The sequence below is a fragment of the Lytechinus variegatus genome, chromosome 3, assembly GCF_018143015.1.
Source record: "Lytechinus variegatus isolate NC3 chromosome 3, Lvar_3.0, whole genome shotgun sequence".
In the NCBI taxonomy this organism is placed as follows: Eukaryota; Metazoa; Echinodermata; class Echinoidea; order Temnopleuroida; family Toxopneustidae; genus Lytechinus; species Lytechinus variegatus.
In genome coordinates, this window is record NC_054742.1 from 5,684,048 (window position 1) to 5,705,364 (window position 21,317).

Sequence of the window (21,317 nt, forward strand, 5' to 3'; positions counted from 1 at the left end):
GTCCGCAGGTCAAAGGTCACAGCTCATATATGCAAGTTCGTTTCCGCATGATAACTTATGAAATATTCAACAGATTTTAAAAAATTGGGGTGTGTAGGTAGATGACATCAAAATGCAGGCTAAGTTAGAATTCGGATTCCACAGGTCAAAGGTCACAGCTCATTGTATATGCGAGTTGGTTCAAAGTTCTGAATTTGTTCCTTATATAAATGCATATTGGTTTCTGCATGATGTTAAGTTCAATCATATTGAATGACTATCTAATCGGGTTAAACGCGGGCATCTGTGTTCTTTGGACACATCAAATTTCTATTTTTTTTCTTATTTCAATGTTTGATAAAACAAATGAGAGCAGCAGAATTCATGTCAATATATTCATTCTTTGCAAAGTGTATTTTTCTCACAATATTTGCATTCAAGTTCAAACCTTATGCCAATGAATAAAAATATGGAATCTGGATTTTGCATTTTCATTTTCTCTGCTCTCTTGTCCTTATCTGTTGGTTTAGTCTCTTGTTAATTGTGATTCCCATTTATTTGATGTAAATTTTTCTGTAGCAGTTGCATTAGTAATCTCCATGCAATTCATCATTGATGATGTGACTTGTATGTTCATAATTGCTAAGTGCCTTCTGGGGTGACAAATACATGTATTTCATGATATGGTGGCCTTTTTTTGATAAGATATGTAGACAATGAGTAGTTTGGATAGGAATTTGAGGTGAGACATGCTACTCCTGCTTTGAATTTGATTGATTATGGTTAGGAAATATATTTTGTTTAATACAAAGTTGATTATTTTAGTCATTTAAAAAAAAATTAGTTTAGGAAGCATCTTACTTGGGTCTGAGTGCTGGAATGTGGGACTTTTAGTTGCTGGTATGTTCTGATAAAGTACATGTATATTATAAGCTATGAAATCAGAGATTTTTGTAATAAAAGTTTTAGCTGAACTCATTTGATATTCAATGTTTAATATTTGTAGGGACGCAATATAAAGGTTGTTATTGCCGGAGCACATGAGTTACATTGGTACCTTATAGATGAAAGCTGCTATCATAGTGCCACCATGTGGCAGCTCAGGAAGAGTAATCCACGATTTGTGTTGGAGGAACACTCTGTTGGCTCAATATTAAAGTAAGTTTAACATTCATGCACTTTATGTACATTTTGTCATTTTGTCTCTTCTGAAGCTGAAAAATATCAAGTCAATTACACAATAAGTCTTCAGAGGGATGGCATATTCCAAGTGCTTAGCATTTCACATAAAAGAATTTCAGAGTAATTAGAAATTAAGATGAGCTATATATCTCAACACAGCTTTAAAATTACTTAAATCTGAGGAGGCACTCAGCTTTTCTTTACGTGGCGGCAGTGCTTTGCATCAAGTTTTATGTATGTCTCGCTCAAAAAAGTTTTTTTTTTATGGCTTTTCATTGGAATTTTATCAAGAGATCATGGAGAAATGGGGCTTTCTGTCCAGGCCTGGGAAATTTGGCAGAAGACTTAGACATGCTTGCTTTAGTTCAGGGCAAGCTTTATTTAGGCAAGCTAGCTGGCCCTACTCTGTGCTGAAGGAGCTCATTATGAACCCAATCCTGTTTTTTGTAGAAAGTTTTCATTTAAACTAGTGTTGTAGATAGGTAATCATCCCCAGATCAACTTGCTTGCTGAAGTTGAGCAGCCCATCAGAAGGGACTAAATCTTTCAAATTGACCGAAGGCAGTAAAACCATAATTTTAATGAATCATTAATGTTTTGCTGGACAATATTAGGTTCATTTGTATTCACAACTTATGTATCGTAGTATATGTCATCACATTCATCATCATCATCATCACCTGGACTACATGTTAAACATATAATTCATCTCAACCTGTTTTTTAGTGCCCAATTGCTAAGGCTCAATGTATTTTCCCTCACAACATATGAGAAAAAGGGGAAAGAAGAGGGATAGTGAAAAGCAAATATATAAAAAGAGTGATAAAATAGTCTGGGAAATTGAAGAACAGAGTGGAAAAATGGTAGGGTGGTATTCATAGGCAGATGAATGCATAAACAGAGAGGGGAAAATGATGTGAGGAAGAAGAAAAAATAAAAAAGATGAAAATAAGTGACTTGAATTAAAGAAAATTGAAGTATGAAATATCCTACCATTAATAATATCAATAAATATAACAAAATATTGTATTAAATTGAGATCTCTTATTAGATTGTTGCAGAAAACATTACAGGGGCCTGTTGCATGAAACTTTTTACCTGAGAAAACTCTGGTAAAAACTGGAAACTAAGGTTAGTCTGATTTCTGCCATTGACTTTAACACAGGGCAAAAACTCTGGTAAAAACAACCTGAGTTTTCTCAGGTAAAAAGTTTTATGCAACGGGCCCCAGAAGAAAGCTAGATAACAAAATGTGTGATATCCACACCATGGAAAGTAATTAATTATATCAATGGTCAATGTAAAATCTCTTGTCCTACAAGTAGATTTACTTATGAAAATAATGATAATAATAATAATGATATTCCGCTTTTATAAATGTATAGCAGTTAGTACATCGGAACGACATCTCTACACTTTACAGATATATTATTAAAATAAAGTATATGAACAACCTATTGATATCACAAATGCTTTTAATTCAATTTTTGTCTCACCTGCATAGCAGAGTGAGACTATAGGCGCCATTTTTCCGACGATGGCAGCAGCGTCAACACCAAATCTTAACCTAAGGTTAAGTTTTTGAAATGACAGCCCTAAGTGAACATTCTGCCTCAGTTTCAGGTCACATGACCAAGGTCAAAGGTCATTTAGGGTCAGTGAACTTAGACCATGTTGGGGGAATCAACATCAAAATCTTAGCCTAAGGTTAAGTTTTTGAAATGACAGCATAATATAGAAAATATATGGACCTAGTTCATGAAAATTGGACATTAGGTTAATCAAGTATTACCGGTACTGAAATTCCTGCTTGAGTTTCACGTCACATGACCAAGGTCAAAGGTCATTTAGGGTCAATGAACTTTGGCCAAATTGGGGGTATATGTTGAATTACCATCATAACTTTTAAAGTTTATGGATCTGATTCATAAAACTTGGACATAATAGTAATTAATTATCACTGAACATTCTGTGCAAGTTTCAGGTCACATGATTAAGGTCAAAGGTCATTTAGGGTCAATGAACTTTGGCCAAATTGGGAGTATTTGTTGAATTGCCATCATAACTTTGAAAGTTTATTGGTCTAGTTCATAAAACTTGGACATAAGCGTAATCAAGTATCACTGAACATCCTGTGTGCATTTCAGGTCAAATGACCAACGAACAAAGATCAATGAACCGTATGGTTTTTCCAAGCAAAATGAAACTTGCAAAGATTATACGTAGATATGAAAATGATGATTAATCATGAATGAGCAATTATAGACATATATCTATTCTAACAAGTTTTTCCAAGATCATCAATAGAGTTGGTAATAATAGATTGTATAGTTTTTTAATGTCCAATAGCTTACTAGCCTGCTCTCAATACAGTTTCAGAAAAAAAAACGCCAGAATTAGCACTTAAACTTGCGTTAAAATTTTGACTTTTCCGTCTTGGAAAGAAAATGTCTGGATGTACTTATACATATAAAGAAGTTGTTCGACGTACTTAATCATTCTATATTACAAACTGTTGGACATTTCATGTACTTATAAGACCTGAAAATCAAACATTCTGAGCAGTTTTTGTTATCATGTTATCAAATGTTATAATTTTTGTCTCACCTGTGAAGCAAAGTGAGACTATAGGCGCCGCTTTTCCGACGGCGGCGGCGTCAACATCAAATCTTAACCTGAGGTTAAGTTTTTGAAATGACGTCATAACTTAGATAGTATATGGACCTAGTTAATAAAACTTGGCCATAAGGTTAATCAAGTATTACTGAACATCCTATTAGAGTTTCATGTCACATGACCAAGGTCAAAGGTTATTTAGGGTCAATGAACTTAGACCATGTTGGAGGAATCAACATCGAAATCTTAACCTGAGGTTAAGTTTTTGAAATGTCATCATAACTTAGAAAATATATGGACCTAGTTTATGAAACTTGGACATAAGGTTAATCAAGTATCACTGAATATCTTGCTTGAGTTTCACGTCACATGACCAAGGTCAAAGGTCATTTAGGGTCAATGAACTTTGGCCGAATTGGGGATATCTGTTGAATTCCCATCATAACTTTGAAAGTTTATGGATCTGATTCATGAAACTTGAACATAATAGTAATCAAGCATCACTGAAAATTTTGTGCAAGTTTCAGGTCTCATGATTAAGGTCAAAGGTCATTTAGGGTCAATGAACTTTGGCCGAATCAGGGGTATCTGTTGAATTACCATTATAACTTTGAAAATTTATTGGTCTAGTTCATTAAACTTGGACATTGGAGTAATCAAGTATCACTGAACATCCTGTGCGCGTTTCAGGTCACATGACCAAGGTCAAAGGTCAATGAACTTTGGCCGAATTGGGTGTATCTGTTGAATTACCATCATAACTTTGAAAGTTTATGGATCTGATTCATGAAACTTGTACATAAGAGTAATCAAGTATCACTGAAAATCCTGTTCGAGTTTCAGGTCACATGATCAAGATCAAAAGTCATGTAAGGTCAATGAACTTTGGCCATGTTGGGTTTTTTTGTTGAATAACCATCATATCTCTGTAAGTTTATTGGTCTAGTTCATAAAAAGTGGACATAAGAGTAACCATGTATCACTGAACATCTTGTGCGAGTTAGAGTAGTATTCAAAGTCAGCACTGCTGCTATATTGAACCGCATGATGCAGGTGAGACGGCCAGAGGCATTCCACTTGTTTTTATTTATATATATACTGACCAGAAAAAGAAGCTGGTAAGGACTGTATTTAGTGACATTAATAGGATACATATCTCACCAATCAAATAATGTGAATGCTCAGTACGAGCTAAATATTTTTGATATTCCAACCTAGAAACTGAACATTGTAACCAATTTTTGTAACCAAGAACAGGATGAGTACCTTACTAAACAATAATTGATGTGAGCGCAAGGCACGAGCTGAAAATTTGAGATATTCCAACCTGAAATGAAAAAAATCCCTATTTTATTGTTCAAAATAGACATCAAATGAAATACTCTGAAAATTTGCTTTGCCTACTTGATCGTGGGCCTGGCAGCAGCTGTGCAGCGCGGGATCGACGAGGCTCTATCTCTTTAACCGTTGAACGCCAAACAGGGTAGCAGCAACTCCCATCTTTTAACTTTTTTTGGTCTGACGCGGCCGGGGTTAGAACCCCCACCTCCCGGTTGTGAGAAGGACGCTCTATCAACAGAGCCAACACACCGGACATATTAAGCACTTTTTGTAACCAAGAAGAAGAGAAAGAGTACCTTCTTAATTGTAATTGATGCGAGCGCAAAGCATTAGCCAAAAATTTTCTGATTTTCTAATCTAAAATGTATTGTTTTACATCAAAACTGGTGTTGTATTTTGAAAAAGGGCACATATCATTTTGAGAAAAAGGCACTTTCCATTTTGAAAAAAAAAGGATATTTTTTCATACTAGGAATTTTGGGGACAAGTGCCCCCCCTCCCCGGTTCCGCCGCCCCTGATTTTATCTATCAAATGTGGAATTCCCCCCACGAGGCTATCGCGAGATTTTCCATTTGAACACAGCAATTCTAATTCGACTACAGACTTCCCATTGCCCACCGACATTTTTCTGTACCATTGGTGCTCTTGCTTTCAATGTGCTTTGCATAGTTGTGAATGTGTCATGTGACAAGTGAATTTTAATTAGGAATTAGTGTCACAGTGGATTCGTCATTGTCATAGAATGCCACTTCTCTCGAGGATACCCTGCATATAGCGGCGATACAAGAATTGTATCAACCCTTATGAGTACAGATCTGAAATTAACCATCCACAACAGAGACCTTTAAGATAGAGAATCAAATTTCTCTTTTTTCTCACTAGACTGATATGGTTTGTCTAAATACCCTAAACTCTTAAGTCAATGTTAAAGTTGAGACTCTTATTCACATTGACTGATACTTTCTTTGAGCCAAAGCACATTATTTTCTCATGAACCCAACAATTAAGACTATATGTTGTTACAACGATATCTAGGAAAATATGAAATACACAATAAGCCTTGGCCATATCTGTGGGAAATGAGCAGTTGGCTTTTACACCATACCTAGTTTGTAGTAAGAAATTCAACTTTGTTCTTTATTGGTGGATTTTGTTTCTCCTTCTTAATGTGCCTTTCGTCAATGGAGCAAATATATAATGTTGTCCAGTAAGTACCCTAAATATACATAGGTAATGCTGAAACTCTTCATAGATCAAAAAGCCATTATGTTTTTTTTCAATCTGGGTTCCTCTCCTCGAGAGCAACCAAATTTGATTTATTGATAACTTATCAAAGTTTTTGGTGAGATTAGGCTTTAGGAAGTAGAGAATTGCTGCAGAACCACCTTTTATTAATGTCTGATGGAATCTGGCATTGATACATGAATAACATGAAGTATAGTAAATTTTCAGGTTTTGTTAAGAATTTTTTTTACTATGAGTGAGCTTTATCTATGGGACCTTTTCCTCCATGCCACTCTGATGATTAGTCTGATGACTTTAAAGGAGATGCGTGGTGGCATGAAGTTCCCTCTTTACGGCATGAGAGAGGGGTCACCAAGGTTTTTGCTAGACAACTGGGTTTCAAAAAACTTCTGGGGTCAATTCTACCTGGCCTTGTTAAATTGATAGATAAATGAAGCTCTCTTATAAAGTATACATTTCAAGGTTATGACATGTTAAAAAGTTTTGTACAATGGTGAATCTTTCTATTCAGGGAAATATGCATGTTAACAATTACAGTATGCATTGTATAATCCTAGAACACAAATAATCTTGAGACAACTCATTCTGTTGTGTTTTTGCCTGTGGTCTTAATTAGATACATGAAAAGACATAGCAAATGTACACAATACAGAATTTAAGCTCATTCCAGATTCATTCTTATAATGATATGTGTGAGTAATGTAATACAAGAATGAAATAGAACTCTACTGATTTGAATTTTTCACTGCAGGTTAATGCGAGCTGTAGGTGGAGTTGAAAGCAAGGAGCCACCAAACTTGCGGCTAGCTTCCAAACAAGCTTCTTACATAGGATTGGTTGTTGGCCTTATGTGTCAATGCTCGCAAAACAGGGAGATCAGAGCTGAAGAGTTTACAAACCCACTCCATGGTCTTCTCTATGACATCACTATCATATCTACTTCAGGTTTGTTTTATCATTTTTATATCATGATTATATCATGATTATCATGATTACACCTGAATTGTTGAAAGCAGATATCCAGACAATAGCTGACAAACTACACATCATCATTACTGAGATTTGGGTCCAAGAAATCATACGTATTGAATGGAAAAAAGGACTGATAGTTAAACTGCCAAAAAAGGGTGACTTATCTAATTGTAGAAACTGGAGAAGAATCACCCTCCTCCCAACTGCTAGTAAAGTGTTTGGAAAGATACTGATTAGCAGAATTAAATGCGGCATAGACAAGAAGTTAAGAGCAGAGCAGGCTGGATTTCAAGAAGGAAAAAACACAACAGAACAAATCTTCATCTTGAGAAACATAGTTGAGCAATCCATTGAATGGCAAGCCTCACTTCACATTAATTTCATCAACTTCGAGGCAATATGGTATTCCAAGAAAGATAATCAACATGGTAAAACTAATGTATAATGACAGTGCATGTGCAGTACTTGATGATACTACAGAGTGGTTCCGAGTAATAACGGGTATAAAACAAGGAGATGTGATGTAAGTTTTCTTGTTTCTTCTCATAATTGATTGGATAATGACCAGGATTTGAAAAGATAATAAAACCGGCATTCAATGGAGATTCATGTCCCAACCTGAAAACTCGGATTTTGCAGACGATATTGCCCTCATATCATCAACTCACAACCAATTGCAACAGAAGACAAATAGGATGTCTGAACTAGCAAAGAAAGTTGGACTCAAGATCAATGACAAGAAAACCAAAATTCTGAGAATGAACAGAAAGAAAAATGAAGCAATTCAATTAAATGGTAAAGACATTGAAGACATAGATGAATTCACCTATCTTGGCACAATTGTTAGTAAAGAGGTTGGTGGAGAAAATGACATGAGAAGCAGAATTAATAAAGTCAGAAATGTTTTTGTAAAACTATACAAGGTGTGGAAGTCCAAGAAGTATGGAAGGAAAACCAAAGTTAACCTTTTCGAAGCATTAGTCAGAGCTGTACTTCTCTATGGTTGTGAAACATGAAAGATCAACAAAAGTGATGAAGAAAAGTTAGATTCGTTTCAATATCAATGCCTTATAAGAGCACTTCAAATATTCTGTCCAAACATTATTGGCATAGAGGATCTCAATAATCTCACTCAACTTAAAAAGATGAGTCAGGAAGTCAAAAGAAGACGTTGGAATTGGATAGGTCATGTCCTCAGAAAGCAAGATGACCATCATTGTTACACTGCTCTAACATGGAATCCAGGAGAAAAACTTAGAACGGGTAGACCAAAAACAACATGGAGGAGGAGAACTGTAGAGGAGAGAAATACCTACGGATGGAAGAATTGGAATGAGGCCAGGGGTTGTACTAGAGACCGTTAAAAATGGAAAGAAAGCGTGGAGGCCTTATGTGCCACAGAGCACGAATGAGGATAGTAGTAGTGGTATCACACCCAGCAAAGACCAAGACTGAGCCCAAACATCTGTAACATCACGACCTGGATAACCTAAACATCTAAGATCACGACCAAGACAGACGCCCAACATTCTGAGACCAAAACAGAGACCCAACATCCTGAGACAAAAAACAAGACAGAGACACAACATCCTGAGACCAAGCCCAAGATGAACACACTATGTCCTGAGACCAAGAGTATTAACATCCTAAGACCAAAAAGACAAGACTAATCCCTGAGACCAAGATTAAGAAAGAGACTTAACTTCCTGAAACCAAAACCAATACAGAGCCAAACATCCTGAGACAATTGCCACCTTTGGCAAACCTCAGGAACGGTAACGTTAGGGTCCCCTAACACAAAAGCTAACGTTTAATCATACACTTGATTTATAACATTGATTGTACATTATAGTCTATAGAATCAAACATAGAAAACTGCTCTACAATCATTGCTAAGCTTTGTGTTAAAGGCCCTTATAGATCTGCTTTTCGTGTCCAAAATTCTTTCACGCGAGACCTGCACCATACATGAATGTACATTACGACTGATGGTCATCATCGTATATGCCCCCTGAGCCGGCGGTGAGCCTCTACTATGACAGCTGGCTGGAGATATTGGAAATGCAGGGCCCACAATAGAATATGACATTGATAAGAAAGTGGTTTTTCAAACAAATCGAGTACTTATCAAGTGATGAAAAACTAACTGAATTAAGGCTTAGATATAGATCATACAGTCCATCGAATCAATATTGCATTTAATGTGGATTATTGGTGGATCACTGGCAATTGATTCCATGGGTCAGATCACCTCTCCACCCGAAACCATTTCGCATGCCTTGATATGTACACAGCATGCTGTAGGCCAAATTCGTCTGAACTTCAGTCGATTTTGCGGGGGTTTTTCTTTTGTTTACTCCTACACAAACGATATGCCTCTAGCACACAATGTAATGGGCATTATGTTTTACTTTCTCCGGAAATATGGGATTAGATTCAAATTCCCAGGGGGGACCACTTCCATTGATGAGTGGATACCAGGCACGAACATGGGGTTTCAAAAAGCACTCTAAACAAGGGAAGCAAGTCTTTTCCAGATTATGAAAAATGCATCTCTTTACTAGTATTTGGCTTGTGAAACCCTACAAGTATTGGAAATATATCCCTTTTGACACCCTGATAACGTTACATAGGCCTATACGTAATGTACTTGCCCTCTCTGTCCCCTTTTACGCGTGGTCGCGCCTGGTATCCACTCATCAATGGAAGTGAGCCCCCCCCAGGCAGCCTCTCGAGCTCTGGGAGGAACCAAATGTGGCTTCGGAAAGTTGTCCTAAATTGGAATATCGCTGTTACCATAGTAGCAACCAGAGTTTTGCACACAAAATGCATATTGAATGTTTCCGTTGCAGATGCGAAATGAAAAAAAATCTCATGTCACACAATTTGCATTGCAGGACAGAGTTTTATGACCATGACGACAGGCCCCAAAAGTCTCTTCCAAAATCAACTAACGTCGTAAATAAGCGTCCGCGTTTTCCAACGAAAGGTCTGGAAAGACCATGACAGAGACTCAATATCTTGAGACCAAGACTGAAATCCGATATCCTGAGACAAAGACTGAGAGACAACATCCCGAGACCAAGAAAAAGACTTAGACTGAGGCACAACATCCTGAGACCAAGACACAACATCCTGAGACCAAGCCAGAGACCCAACATCCTGTGACCAAGACAGAGACCCAACATTCTGTGACCAAGACTGAGACCCAACATCCTGAGACCAAGACAGAAATCCAACATCTTGAGATCAAGACAGAGACTCAACATCCTAAGACCAAAACCAAGACCGTGACTCGGTATCCTGAAACCAAGACCAAGACAGACTCAACTTCCTGAAACCAAGACAGCGACTCAACATCCTGTGACCAAGACTGAGACTCAACTTCCTGGGGGGTGTTTCATAAAAGTTGTCAGCACTAACTTAATTTTCAGTGCCGACTATTTCAGTAAAATCCTTGCTTTTGATTGGCTGAGAAGCTCTGCCCTCCTGACTGTTACTATGGTAACTGTCGGAGAAAGACATCTTGTCAGTGCTGCCAACTTTCATGAAACGGTCCCCTGAAACCAGGACAGAGACTCAACATCCTGAGAATGAGACTCAACATTCTGAGACCAAGATTAAGAAAGAGACCCAACATCCTGAGACCCAAACACCCTTAGCTCAAGACCAAGTCCCCAACTTTTGAAACCAAGATTGAGACTTAACATCCTGAGACAAAGAAGTTGACTGAGACCCAGCATCCTAAGACGATGACCAAGACATTTTGGTTGGATTCCCTTTTAGGATACTTTCCAGGTTGATTTGATTTTAATCCTGCTTACCTGCATCTATTCATATGCACTTTACTAGAGGAACATACCAGTTACATATAGGTGCCATTTTTCTAACTTGAAGAGCAAGCTGGCCTAAATATTTTGTCCTACCTGGGTTACGTTAGAATGGAACATGACCATTTTACTGTTTCATTATATCCTGATTGTAACTCTCTGAGAATATTTCTCTTTTTTGTCTTTATTTTCAGCGGGTCCAAGAGTGGATTCATCTTCCCACTTGTGTTCTCTCCTCACCACCGTGTTATCACTTCTCAATGGTTGTTCACCCATTACCGGTGCTCCTGATGCCATTCTCAGAGGACTTACATCATGGCTTGCTACTTGTGCTGATAATAACCTAGTACTTCAAATTATCTCAGTAGCATGTAATTCCTTGGCCTCCACCAAACACATGGCAGTTATCATTGAGTCTTGCATTGATTCCTATTTTGCTACAGGTAAACTTTTTATTTATATTCCATTTCTATGGCCACGAATTTGAGAAAGTGTTAGATTGCTCTTATATGTGTAGCAGCACACACAATATACTGCATTCTCTATGTAATATTTGTCAGTTCTTTTGGATCAGGATGGTTCTGAGATCCATTTTATCCCCATCTAAATCAGTGAGATAAATACCCTTAAGATCCCTTTGAATTGGTATTCTCAGAACCATTTTATTGTCTCATGCTTAGCAGAGCGAGACTGTAGACGCGCTTTTCCGGAGGAGGCGGCATCGTCAACAATGACATCTTAACCAAGGTATATGGACCTAGTTCATGAAACTTGGACATAAGGGTAATCAAGTATTACTTAACATCCTGCCTGAGTTTCAGGTCACATAACCAAGGTCAAAGGTCATTTAGGGTCAATGAACTTGGACCATGTTGGGGGAATCAATGTCGAAATCTTAACCAAGGTTAAGTTTTTGAAATGTTCTTATAACTTCGAAAGTATATGGACGTAGTTCATTAAAAGTAGACATAAGGGGAATAGTGTATCACTGATGATCCTGCCTGAGTTTCAGGTCACATGATTAAGGTCAAAGTTCACTTATGGACAACAAACTTTGCCATGTTAGGGTTATTTGAAGAATTGTCATAACTTTAAAAGTTTATGGATGTAGTTCATGAAATTTGGATATAAGAGCAACCGTGTATACCTGAATATCATTTGCGAGTTTCAGGTTACATGACGAAGGTCAAAGGTCACTTAGGGTCAACAAACTCTGGCCATGTTGGGGTTATTTGAGGATTTGTCATCACAACTTTTAAATTTTATTGATCTAGTTCATGAAACGTGGACATAGGAGCAATCAAATCCTTGAACATCCTGTGCGAGTTTCAGGTCACATGACCAAGGTCAAAGGTCATTTAGAGTCAACAAACTTTGGTAATATTGGGGGTATTTGAGGAATTGTCATCATAACTTTAAAAGTCTTTGGATCTAGTTCAGGAAACTTGGACATAAGAGCAGCAATGTATCCCTGAATACCCTGTGTGCATTTCAGGAACATGGCCAAGATCAAAGTTTATTTAAAGGTCAATGAACTCTGGCCGTGTTGAGAGTATGTGTTGAATTGGCATCATAACTAGTGAAGTTTATGGATCTAGCTAATGAAACATCGACATATGATAATCAAATATGAATGATTGTTTTGCACATGTCTTAGGTCACATTATCATGGTCAAAGGTCATTTTGGGTCAATGGACATAATATTTTATTATCATATTAGTGTTTTCTACTGTTAATAATATTCAGAATCTATTTTCAAAGGAAGCACTGCTGCTAAATTGCATTGCGTAATGCAGGCGAGACTGCCAGAGGCGTTCCACTTGTCTTCATTTCATATCTGTAAGATGCACCTACACTGTTTATTTGAAGCAATTTTCAATGAGAAAGGCTGTTTTATTGCACTCTCATCTCATTCAACCAATTAAAATTCTTTCCTCATTGAAGTGTTGCAAAGGAATAAGATTGCGACAGTTTCTTAAATTCAAATACGGTGGTGCGTCTTGAGATGGATTTCTTAAAAAAAATGACAATACTCTATTTTTGTTTGATGTATATATCACGTCATTACAAGTATCATTTCAAAGACTTGTGTAGTCAACAAGTCTTGTTAGATAATAGAGTATTACTGTCAGTGATTATGTAATTTTCCTTTATAGTCGTTTCAACATTTGGAATAGATTCACCTAGAAATATTTTAGAAAATATCTGCATATAGCACCCAACCTATTTTAAATATATTTTATTTTCTTTAAAGTAACATGGGCACAAGCACTTCATCTGCATGGCAATGGATAGATATGTTATGGATGTGTCTACACAGGCACTGCACTGCTGCATATTATCCTTAAGATACTCAAAATAAAATTAATCTCACTTAAAAATGAATTTATCATCTGAGAGCTAAAGAGTGATCTCAGATTATCAATATCACAAAAATTTCATAAAATAAAATAGCCCCAGAATATCGCCTTGGAAGACACCAAGAGAATTTAATTGTTTTAGGCTCTTTGTGTTAATCATGATTTTTCAAATATTTTAGTGTTATGTTTAGATTTCACAGTATTAGTATAGTATAGTATTTATTCAAACCATATCAAACACAAACAGTGGTACAAAGCACAACATCATAGAACTCAGAATGATAGGTTTGGGACCCCAGTGAAGCACAGCTTGTTGACAGTTCACAGCTCGTGCATGGTGTACATGGTACACAGGAAAGGGTTAGGGTTAACCCTAGGGACTTTGGAGGGGACGGGTTAAAATGAAAAGCGCCAGCTTAAACTATAACCACAATACATCGCAAGCTCTCAGCTCACTCAACTCTTGCTCAGCTGTGACAAAATATTACAGAGTATGCTTGGTGTCTCTTTGAACTTGGCCAGAGTTGAAATTAGTGTCATGAAGGTGGGTGCGTTTGTTATGAACAATATTTGATTAAGATTGTAATAATCGCTTCCCATTACCCGCGGCTCATACCCCTCTAAACGACATTGCCCTGGGCGGCTACGCCTGGCCACTTGATGTGTTGTGAACTGGCAGACGTCTTACATGTTCGGGAGGGGTTATGACGTGCGGGCTCAGACCCGTCGCCATGGATAAACTGCACCCCCGAATTTTGCTTCTATCCCGTCGAGAAAAAGGTGCGGTTAATAGATCGTTACTTACGGTAAAGACCAATCAGTCTCAAGAAGATCTTGCTTAAATTTTTTGAACCTTCCTTTTGAAATCACACGTCTATATGATATATCATTTACATTTTCCTTCGAAAAGGACTTACCTTTATTAATGGTGAAAATGGGCATATGATCAGAAAAATCTGAGCAAAAGATTCCAATATCAAAATCATCTTGGATACAGTTGGTGAAAATATTATCTATTAGTGTTGAAGTTAAAGAAGCAATTTGAGTTGGTTTTGTCATCGAAGCAAATAATCCAAATGATTTGCATATGTTGATCAAATGATTGAATAAAGGATGGAATGTTGTTATCAGGAGCTCTATATATACAACTAACAAGAGATTTCACGTTATCCATTATTATTTCTACAAAAACACTTTCAAAACCAGAAAATTTTCCTGATAAGTCATTATGCAACTGGAAATCAATACTATCTCTGATGTATAATAATACCCCACCACCTCGTTTATTCGATCTACAAATTTGTAAAAGAGAATAACCAGGAATGCCAAACATACATGTACATGTATTTGTTGTTTGCTTGAACCAGGTTTCTGAAATACCAATAACTGAAAATTTGTGATTTATACTTGATAGGAAAACCACAATATGTTCATAATTCTTGAAAATACTTTTCAAATTAACATGCAGGATAGAAACTTTATTAATATCATTACATCGAAAATCACTACAGTTTATATACTTGCAATCACTGACTATACTATCAATGTGATCTTGGAAGTTGTTATTCATGAAAAAAATTAAGGTTTGGAGAGTAAACCATTAAATTTAACAAAAAATCAAGATCCAGATCATTGAGAGGATGTAAGTCACAAAACAAACACATAAACAATTGGAATTGAAGAGGAACCTCCTTATACACGTAGACACATACACCAACCAGCCACAACAGCTGGTTGGTCAATGTACAAGTACAATGACATATTAACTTTCACCACATTTTTGCAGAGTATAGGGTGAATAACTCATTTTCTTGCTTACTTTTTTGTAGTGAAACCACCACCTAATGATAAGACTCATGGCTGGGCTAGTATTGTATCAGTTCTTCAGATCCCACAGCTATCTCATGATGAATTCCTTCTTCAATGCTTAGAAGCTGGTTCATATCTCACTTTGTACGCATACCTTGCACAGAAGCTTCCACAGTGTAGGAGCCTAGAGGAGGAGACAGCTATAAATACTAGGCTGTTAGAGTGGTGTATCAACTGCAAACCAAGGTAAATTATTTCATTTCCTTTAGGGATTAAATCCTTCGTAGTGAGTGGTTCAAATAGCATTGTTTGACCAGCAATATTACTATGATTTTTAGAACGAAATGCCCATGAGAAATATTTGTTATGCCATGAGATCAATGTTGGAATAGCACACTATTCCATCATTGACGTCACAGATCATGCGCCCTCTCAGAGAGACATAAGGGACAGTACAGGCAATAGTGATATTCTGCTTAATGCGGTGGCAAAGGTAAAGTAAGTCAGTCAGCACAAGTAAGCGGGTTCTGTGCAGTACAGCGTGTGATCTAGATTTTAGTTCAGACTGGAGATGAACCAGTGGGATAAGATTATCAGAATCTAGCATTTTAACTTATTAATAGTAGGATATAAAACAAATATACCAGGCGTTCGTTTTGATTGTTTTGGTTGGACTGACAATATTCCTATTTTTGCTTGGGGCTTTGCCCATCAGTAAGGATAGTAAATGCCAGTGCAACCCAGACAAATAATTCTATACATGTACTTTCTCAATGCCTGGCATATTGTCTTGCCTGCATAGCAGAGCGAGACGATAGGCACCGCTTTTCCGACGGCATGCCAATGCCACAACGAATGGAGGGTTCTACTACAGTACCAGACTGATATGTTCTCCAATTATTTCATTTACATGAATTTTTCTAACAATTGTGTTTTAGAGTTTACTCAGAGAAAATTGAATTTTATATTGAAATGAAATATTTGTCTTTTCTTTAAAGGAAAATAATTATATATTAAATTGATGTATAACTTTGTTAGCTTTTCCTGATTTAAAACATGAAACTTGAAAAAAAAATTATCCAGTAAAAAACAACAACATCCAATTGAACAAGATATGGAGGGATTCTAACCCCACTAGTCCTTCCGGGGAATTTATGACCCCTTTATATTTTTGTGATATTTCCCCACAACAAATTTCTAAGCTCATCCGGCCCGAAGGGCTGGATGAGCTTATGCCATGTCGTCCATCCAAAATTTCAAAATGATTCTTTTTCTTCATTTTAAGTCCGATTGCAATTCTGTTTGCTTTATATGATAGCACTAGGTGGGTGATTCAAAACCTCTACACAGAATTTTGAAACTCATTAAATATGTTAATTTATACGCATTTTTCAAAATCTACACAAAAATGCTTCTCCTTTATTTGTTGACTGGTTTTGATTGTTTTGCTTCTGCCTGGTAGAGCTTTATGAGGTTCACCAAACTTGTACACAGAATTTTGAAATTTTGACTAGAAAATTACTTATGCAAATTTATACGAAATTTATTCATAATCAAAAATAAATGTTTCTTTATTTGTTGGCCAATTTTTTTATTTTTTTTCTCATCCATCTGGTAGACCTTCATGAGGGTCATCAAACTTCCACACAGAATTTTGACTAGAAAATTATGCTAATTTGAGCGAAATTTATTTATAAATCACAAAAATGCTTTTTTTCCTTCATATGTTGATAAATTTCAATTTTGTTTGCTTTATATGATAGCTCTAGGTGGTGATACAAAATTTATACACAGAATTTTGACACTCATTAAATATGCTAATTTATGCATATTTTTCAAAACTCACAAAAAATGCTTATTTGTTGACCGATTTTGAATTATTTTGTTCCATCTGAGAGCTACAAGAGGTTCACCAAAGTTCTAAACAGAATTTAGACATTTTAACTAGAAAATTATTATTGCTTATACAAAATTCATTCTTAAATCATAAAAAATCTTCTTCTCTGTCATTTATTCATCAATTTCATTTCTGTTTCGTCAATTTATGTCACCAACATAATTCACTGCAGTGTCAACTGGGTTGAAATTAAGAAATGTGTTAAATTTCTTTGCGAGATGCTGGATGAGCTCCACATGATTGGTGTGCTAGTTTGACTGCTCTTATCGCTGGCTCTTTACTTTCAAGTCTCACTCTACTCTTAAAATTAAATTTGCGATGCCTGGTTAATAAGTGCAGCTTTTACTAATGAACAAAGCAATATCTTTTTTCTTATATTACAGTCGAGACCATGAGTACAAGCTCTTACTTTGGTGGTACAAGGCTATTGAGCTTAGTGTGAGGATGATCAACTTTGGAGCCCCAGAGAGTAATGTGTGTCGCTCTCTCAATAATCTAGCGCCAGCCATTTTGACATTAGGAGAAGATAGGAAATCATCTGGTATCCTAGGAGCATTGGGTTTTGGTAGACATTCACAACTCTCTTTGAGGTAAATAGAGAATCCTTACTATAATTTGGCTAATCTTGTGTGTCCTTCCGTTTGTTTGAAGCAGCTTTTCTCCGTAGTTTTCCACTCAATAGAGCTGGAATTTTTTCTAAACATGGTTAAATTGTTCACAGATTGTCATGAGGGGGGTTGTTTGTGGTATTTTGGTCGCATTATTTAAAGTTTTTTTACAATTCGTAACTTTTTGGCATTCCTTTTCGCAGCCCTGAGTATAGCTTCGAAGTTCCCAGTCCCTTTTACCTCTCTCGAGTCAGCGAAATACAAAGCATGCCGACAGTCGACCAGGTATGGTACGGTATACGATATGTACTTACTCATGCGCTGGCTGCATTATATGCATGTGTGCGCGCTGCTGAAACGTAAACAACATACCGTAATCGGCCGATGTCCTTAGTGGTTACCGTACCGGTGAGTACGACTTTCTGACAAACCTATTTATTTCTTTTATTAATGATAAATTTGTTACTTAAAAGTCTCAAGATCTAGAAATCTAGGCATTATTGTGATATTGGGAACCACCGTTCACTTCATACAGCAGTGCTTTATTCAGTCACACGCACGGTTCCCCATTTCCACCTCCATTCACTTCGTACACAAGTGCGCGTACACAAATCTACGAGTGGTTCCCCAAAACACGATTTGGCCGAAATCTATAGCCTAGCCCTAGGCCTAGGCTACTATCAAATGCTGGTCATAAGTGGTAAGAAAGTTTTTATGTTATAGGCAGTGACAGTGTATACAGCCACATACATGTGGCCACACGCGTGTGGTTATGAAGTGAGAATATTATTTGTAGGCCTAGAATCTATGTCAACATCAGTGAAATCGGGAGATAAAACCTTCATGATGAATCTTTGAGGTTACCTTTTCTTGATAATTAGGTCAATCCAATGACCTACCTACCCAGTTTCATTAACACATCCTTTATATTTAATCCTGTATTTTAACAGATTCAGCTACCTGCCACTCAATGCTCCAAGGCCAAGCTGTGCCAGTCATTGGCGGCGGAAGCCAAAAAATTTAGGGGGTGTCTACCTGAAATTTTGGGATGGACACAGTTAAAAATTTGGAAAAGCGCCCCCCAAAAGGTTATCAACCACCTAAATTTTAGGAGTTGCTAACCAAAAAATTTTGACAAGCAAATAATAAAAAAAAAGGGTCATCAACCTAAATTTTAGGGGGAAAACACACGTTGAGGGGTGGTCCACGGGAATTTAGGGGGGGACGCAGGAAAAAAAATTAACAAGCAAAAAAAAAATAGAAAAAAATTATCAAAAATACATTTAGGAGGGGGGACACGCCCCCCCTGCTTCCGCCGCCTATGGTTCCAGTGCTCTGTTGCACACAGTTCAGTGCATGGTTAGTATTTTGACGTATAAGACATAATATTTATATTGAATGATTGATGCCGCAGTAAATCTAAATTCCAACATGTGATGAAGTTGTTTGGTTGAGTCTGTTAATCAGTCAGTGCTAAGTTCCAAAACCCAAAATTAAAAATTTCTTAATAGATTTGCTATTAACCCTTTTATTTAAGGGCAAATTTGATCAGATTTTCTTCGGAACATTGATAACACTGGCATTTTCTTTCTTTGCTACCCACATTCAACAAAATTAATGTCTCTAAAATTCATTTACAAATATAAATGGCCATGCGTTTTGAGTTGGGCCCATTTCCGTTACAACTCAAATTTTCTTTGAAAATCGCACCATTTTATACAATTGTATTTTTTTCTTATGTTTGACATCCTTTACCCATAAAAGTATATATATTCTGAAAGGAAATTGTCTGAGGAATTCAAAAATGCAATCAGAAAAGGCATAGGGTAATGTCATAAAAAGTTAAAGGTCAAAATATGTGGAAAACTGTGAAAAAAACATACTTCCCAATAAATCTGAGAATCGGATAAACTTTACACCCTATAGGGAAATAACATGCATATTTCAATTCTTTAGAGTGAGACCTTTCCAGTGATATATAACTTGTTGGGGATAACTCTACCAAAATAACTGGGCACAATCATCTTTTAAGACCAAATTTCACATCACAATTTTTGCGGGTAAATATGTATCAATGCTTGATTTACCCCTAAAACATTAATTAGTCTTGCCTTTATTTGCATAAATACACTTGCAAACACTTACCAGCATATTATAATATATTTACTGTGGTTATTATGAATAAAAAATTATTTCATTTGACTCAAATTGTGGGATTTGTCACCTCTTGGCTCAAAGACCGGTGGACCACAGGTTGACAACTGAGAGTCAGGTTTAACATATAAATATAGGAAAAATGTGAATGCACAATGAAAAGTTCTCATTACTGCTTAAAAAGCTTATTTAAAATTAGTGTCAACAAAAACAACTGACAAGTTATAAATAAATCCAGACACCTGGCAAAAATACTTTGTTATTTTAGAGTGTTTTATTTTAAATATACCCTCTTGCTCAACATTCTGCAGGACATGGTCTCTTGGTACTGGGTCAATTGAATGTCAATGCACAGAACATATTTCTATGGGTACATTTGCCTCTGTTTAATCTTTGTACCAGTTTCATTCTCAAGTAGTTTTTTGTTTAGTTTTTTTTATAATTTGGAAAAATATTCTCTGAACACTTTTGTGCCAGCCAAATATGTGTCATTTACTGATTTATAGAAGCAGTGTGATGTAACATTAAGAAAAAAGTAAATAGAATCAGATGAGGACTTTATTGCAACAAACAAGTTTTCATTAATTAAAATTGCATAAAAGGTGTATTTGTATCTATTATGATACCAGAGTAATCTGAAGATTCTGACACAAAGTTATCACTATCGGTCTATGCTGTCAATATTGAAACCATGAGGTCATGATTATTAAAACAATAGATTGATTTATCTCTGAAGCCTTTAATTATTTTGTGCTTTTCTTTTTGAAATTTATGCAGCTTCTAAATTTTATTCAAGGTGTAACCCACAAATGTATTTATCTCTCATTTCCTATACATCAGACAGTCACAATTTCAATCATGTTAATTTCATGTTTTACATCAATTAATTATACTAATTAGCTTAATTAGGTATCCTTTAAACTTAAAAGTTCAAATTTGACCCACTTATGACTGAAGAGTAAGCTAGTGAGCTCCAAAACTATTACATAATTTAGGTACTGTGATGTTACACATTTAGTTTCTTAAAGGGGAATCCAACCCAAATAAAAACTTGTTCTTAGGGGAACAAGAAAAATCAGACAAGTTGATAGGTGAAAGTTTGAACACTATCTGACAAATAATAAGAAAGTTATGATTTTTTTAAAGTTGTGAATATTGGTAATCCCTAGATCCATGGAGACTGCAAATTGGCCACATATTTGATGACACAGTGATGTAAGGCAAGGACTACTCTTCCATGTACACCAATACATAAAATGGCTAATATGTCATTTTTTCAAATGTTTTACTTCAAATTTTATTTTTTCTTTCATGAGGACATA

The 21,317-nt window shown here is 36.3% G+C and overlaps 1 protein-coding gene across 2 annotated transcripts in view; it reads left to right on the top strand.

The window, feature by feature from the left end:
• Positions 1 to 21,317, top strand: part of LOC121410067 (ectopic P granules protein 5 homolog) — a 135,966-nt gene that overhangs the window by 101,329 nt on the left and 13,320 nt on the right. The window contains exons 40-45 of one of the 2 annotated variants that reach the window (XM_041601922.1): positions 986 to 1,137; positions 7,116 to 7,309; positions 11,361 to 11,609; positions 15,357 to 15,582; positions 17,617 to 17,823; positions 18,045 to 19,081. In XM_041601922.1, the coding sequence (XP_041457856.1) occupies positions 986 to 1,137; positions 7,116 to 7,309; positions 11,361 to 11,609; positions 15,357 to 15,582; positions 17,617 to 17,823; positions 18,045 to 18,204 (1,188 nt within the window). In that variant the 3' untranslated portion in view covers positions 18,205 to 19,081. Of the gene's footprint in view, positions 1 to 985; positions 1,138 to 7,115; positions 7,310 to 11,360; positions 11,610 to 15,356; positions 15,583 to 17,616; positions 17,824 to 18,044; positions 19,082 to 21,317 lie in introns of those variants that run through there. The other variant, XM_041601921.1, reaches the window with a different exon arrangement.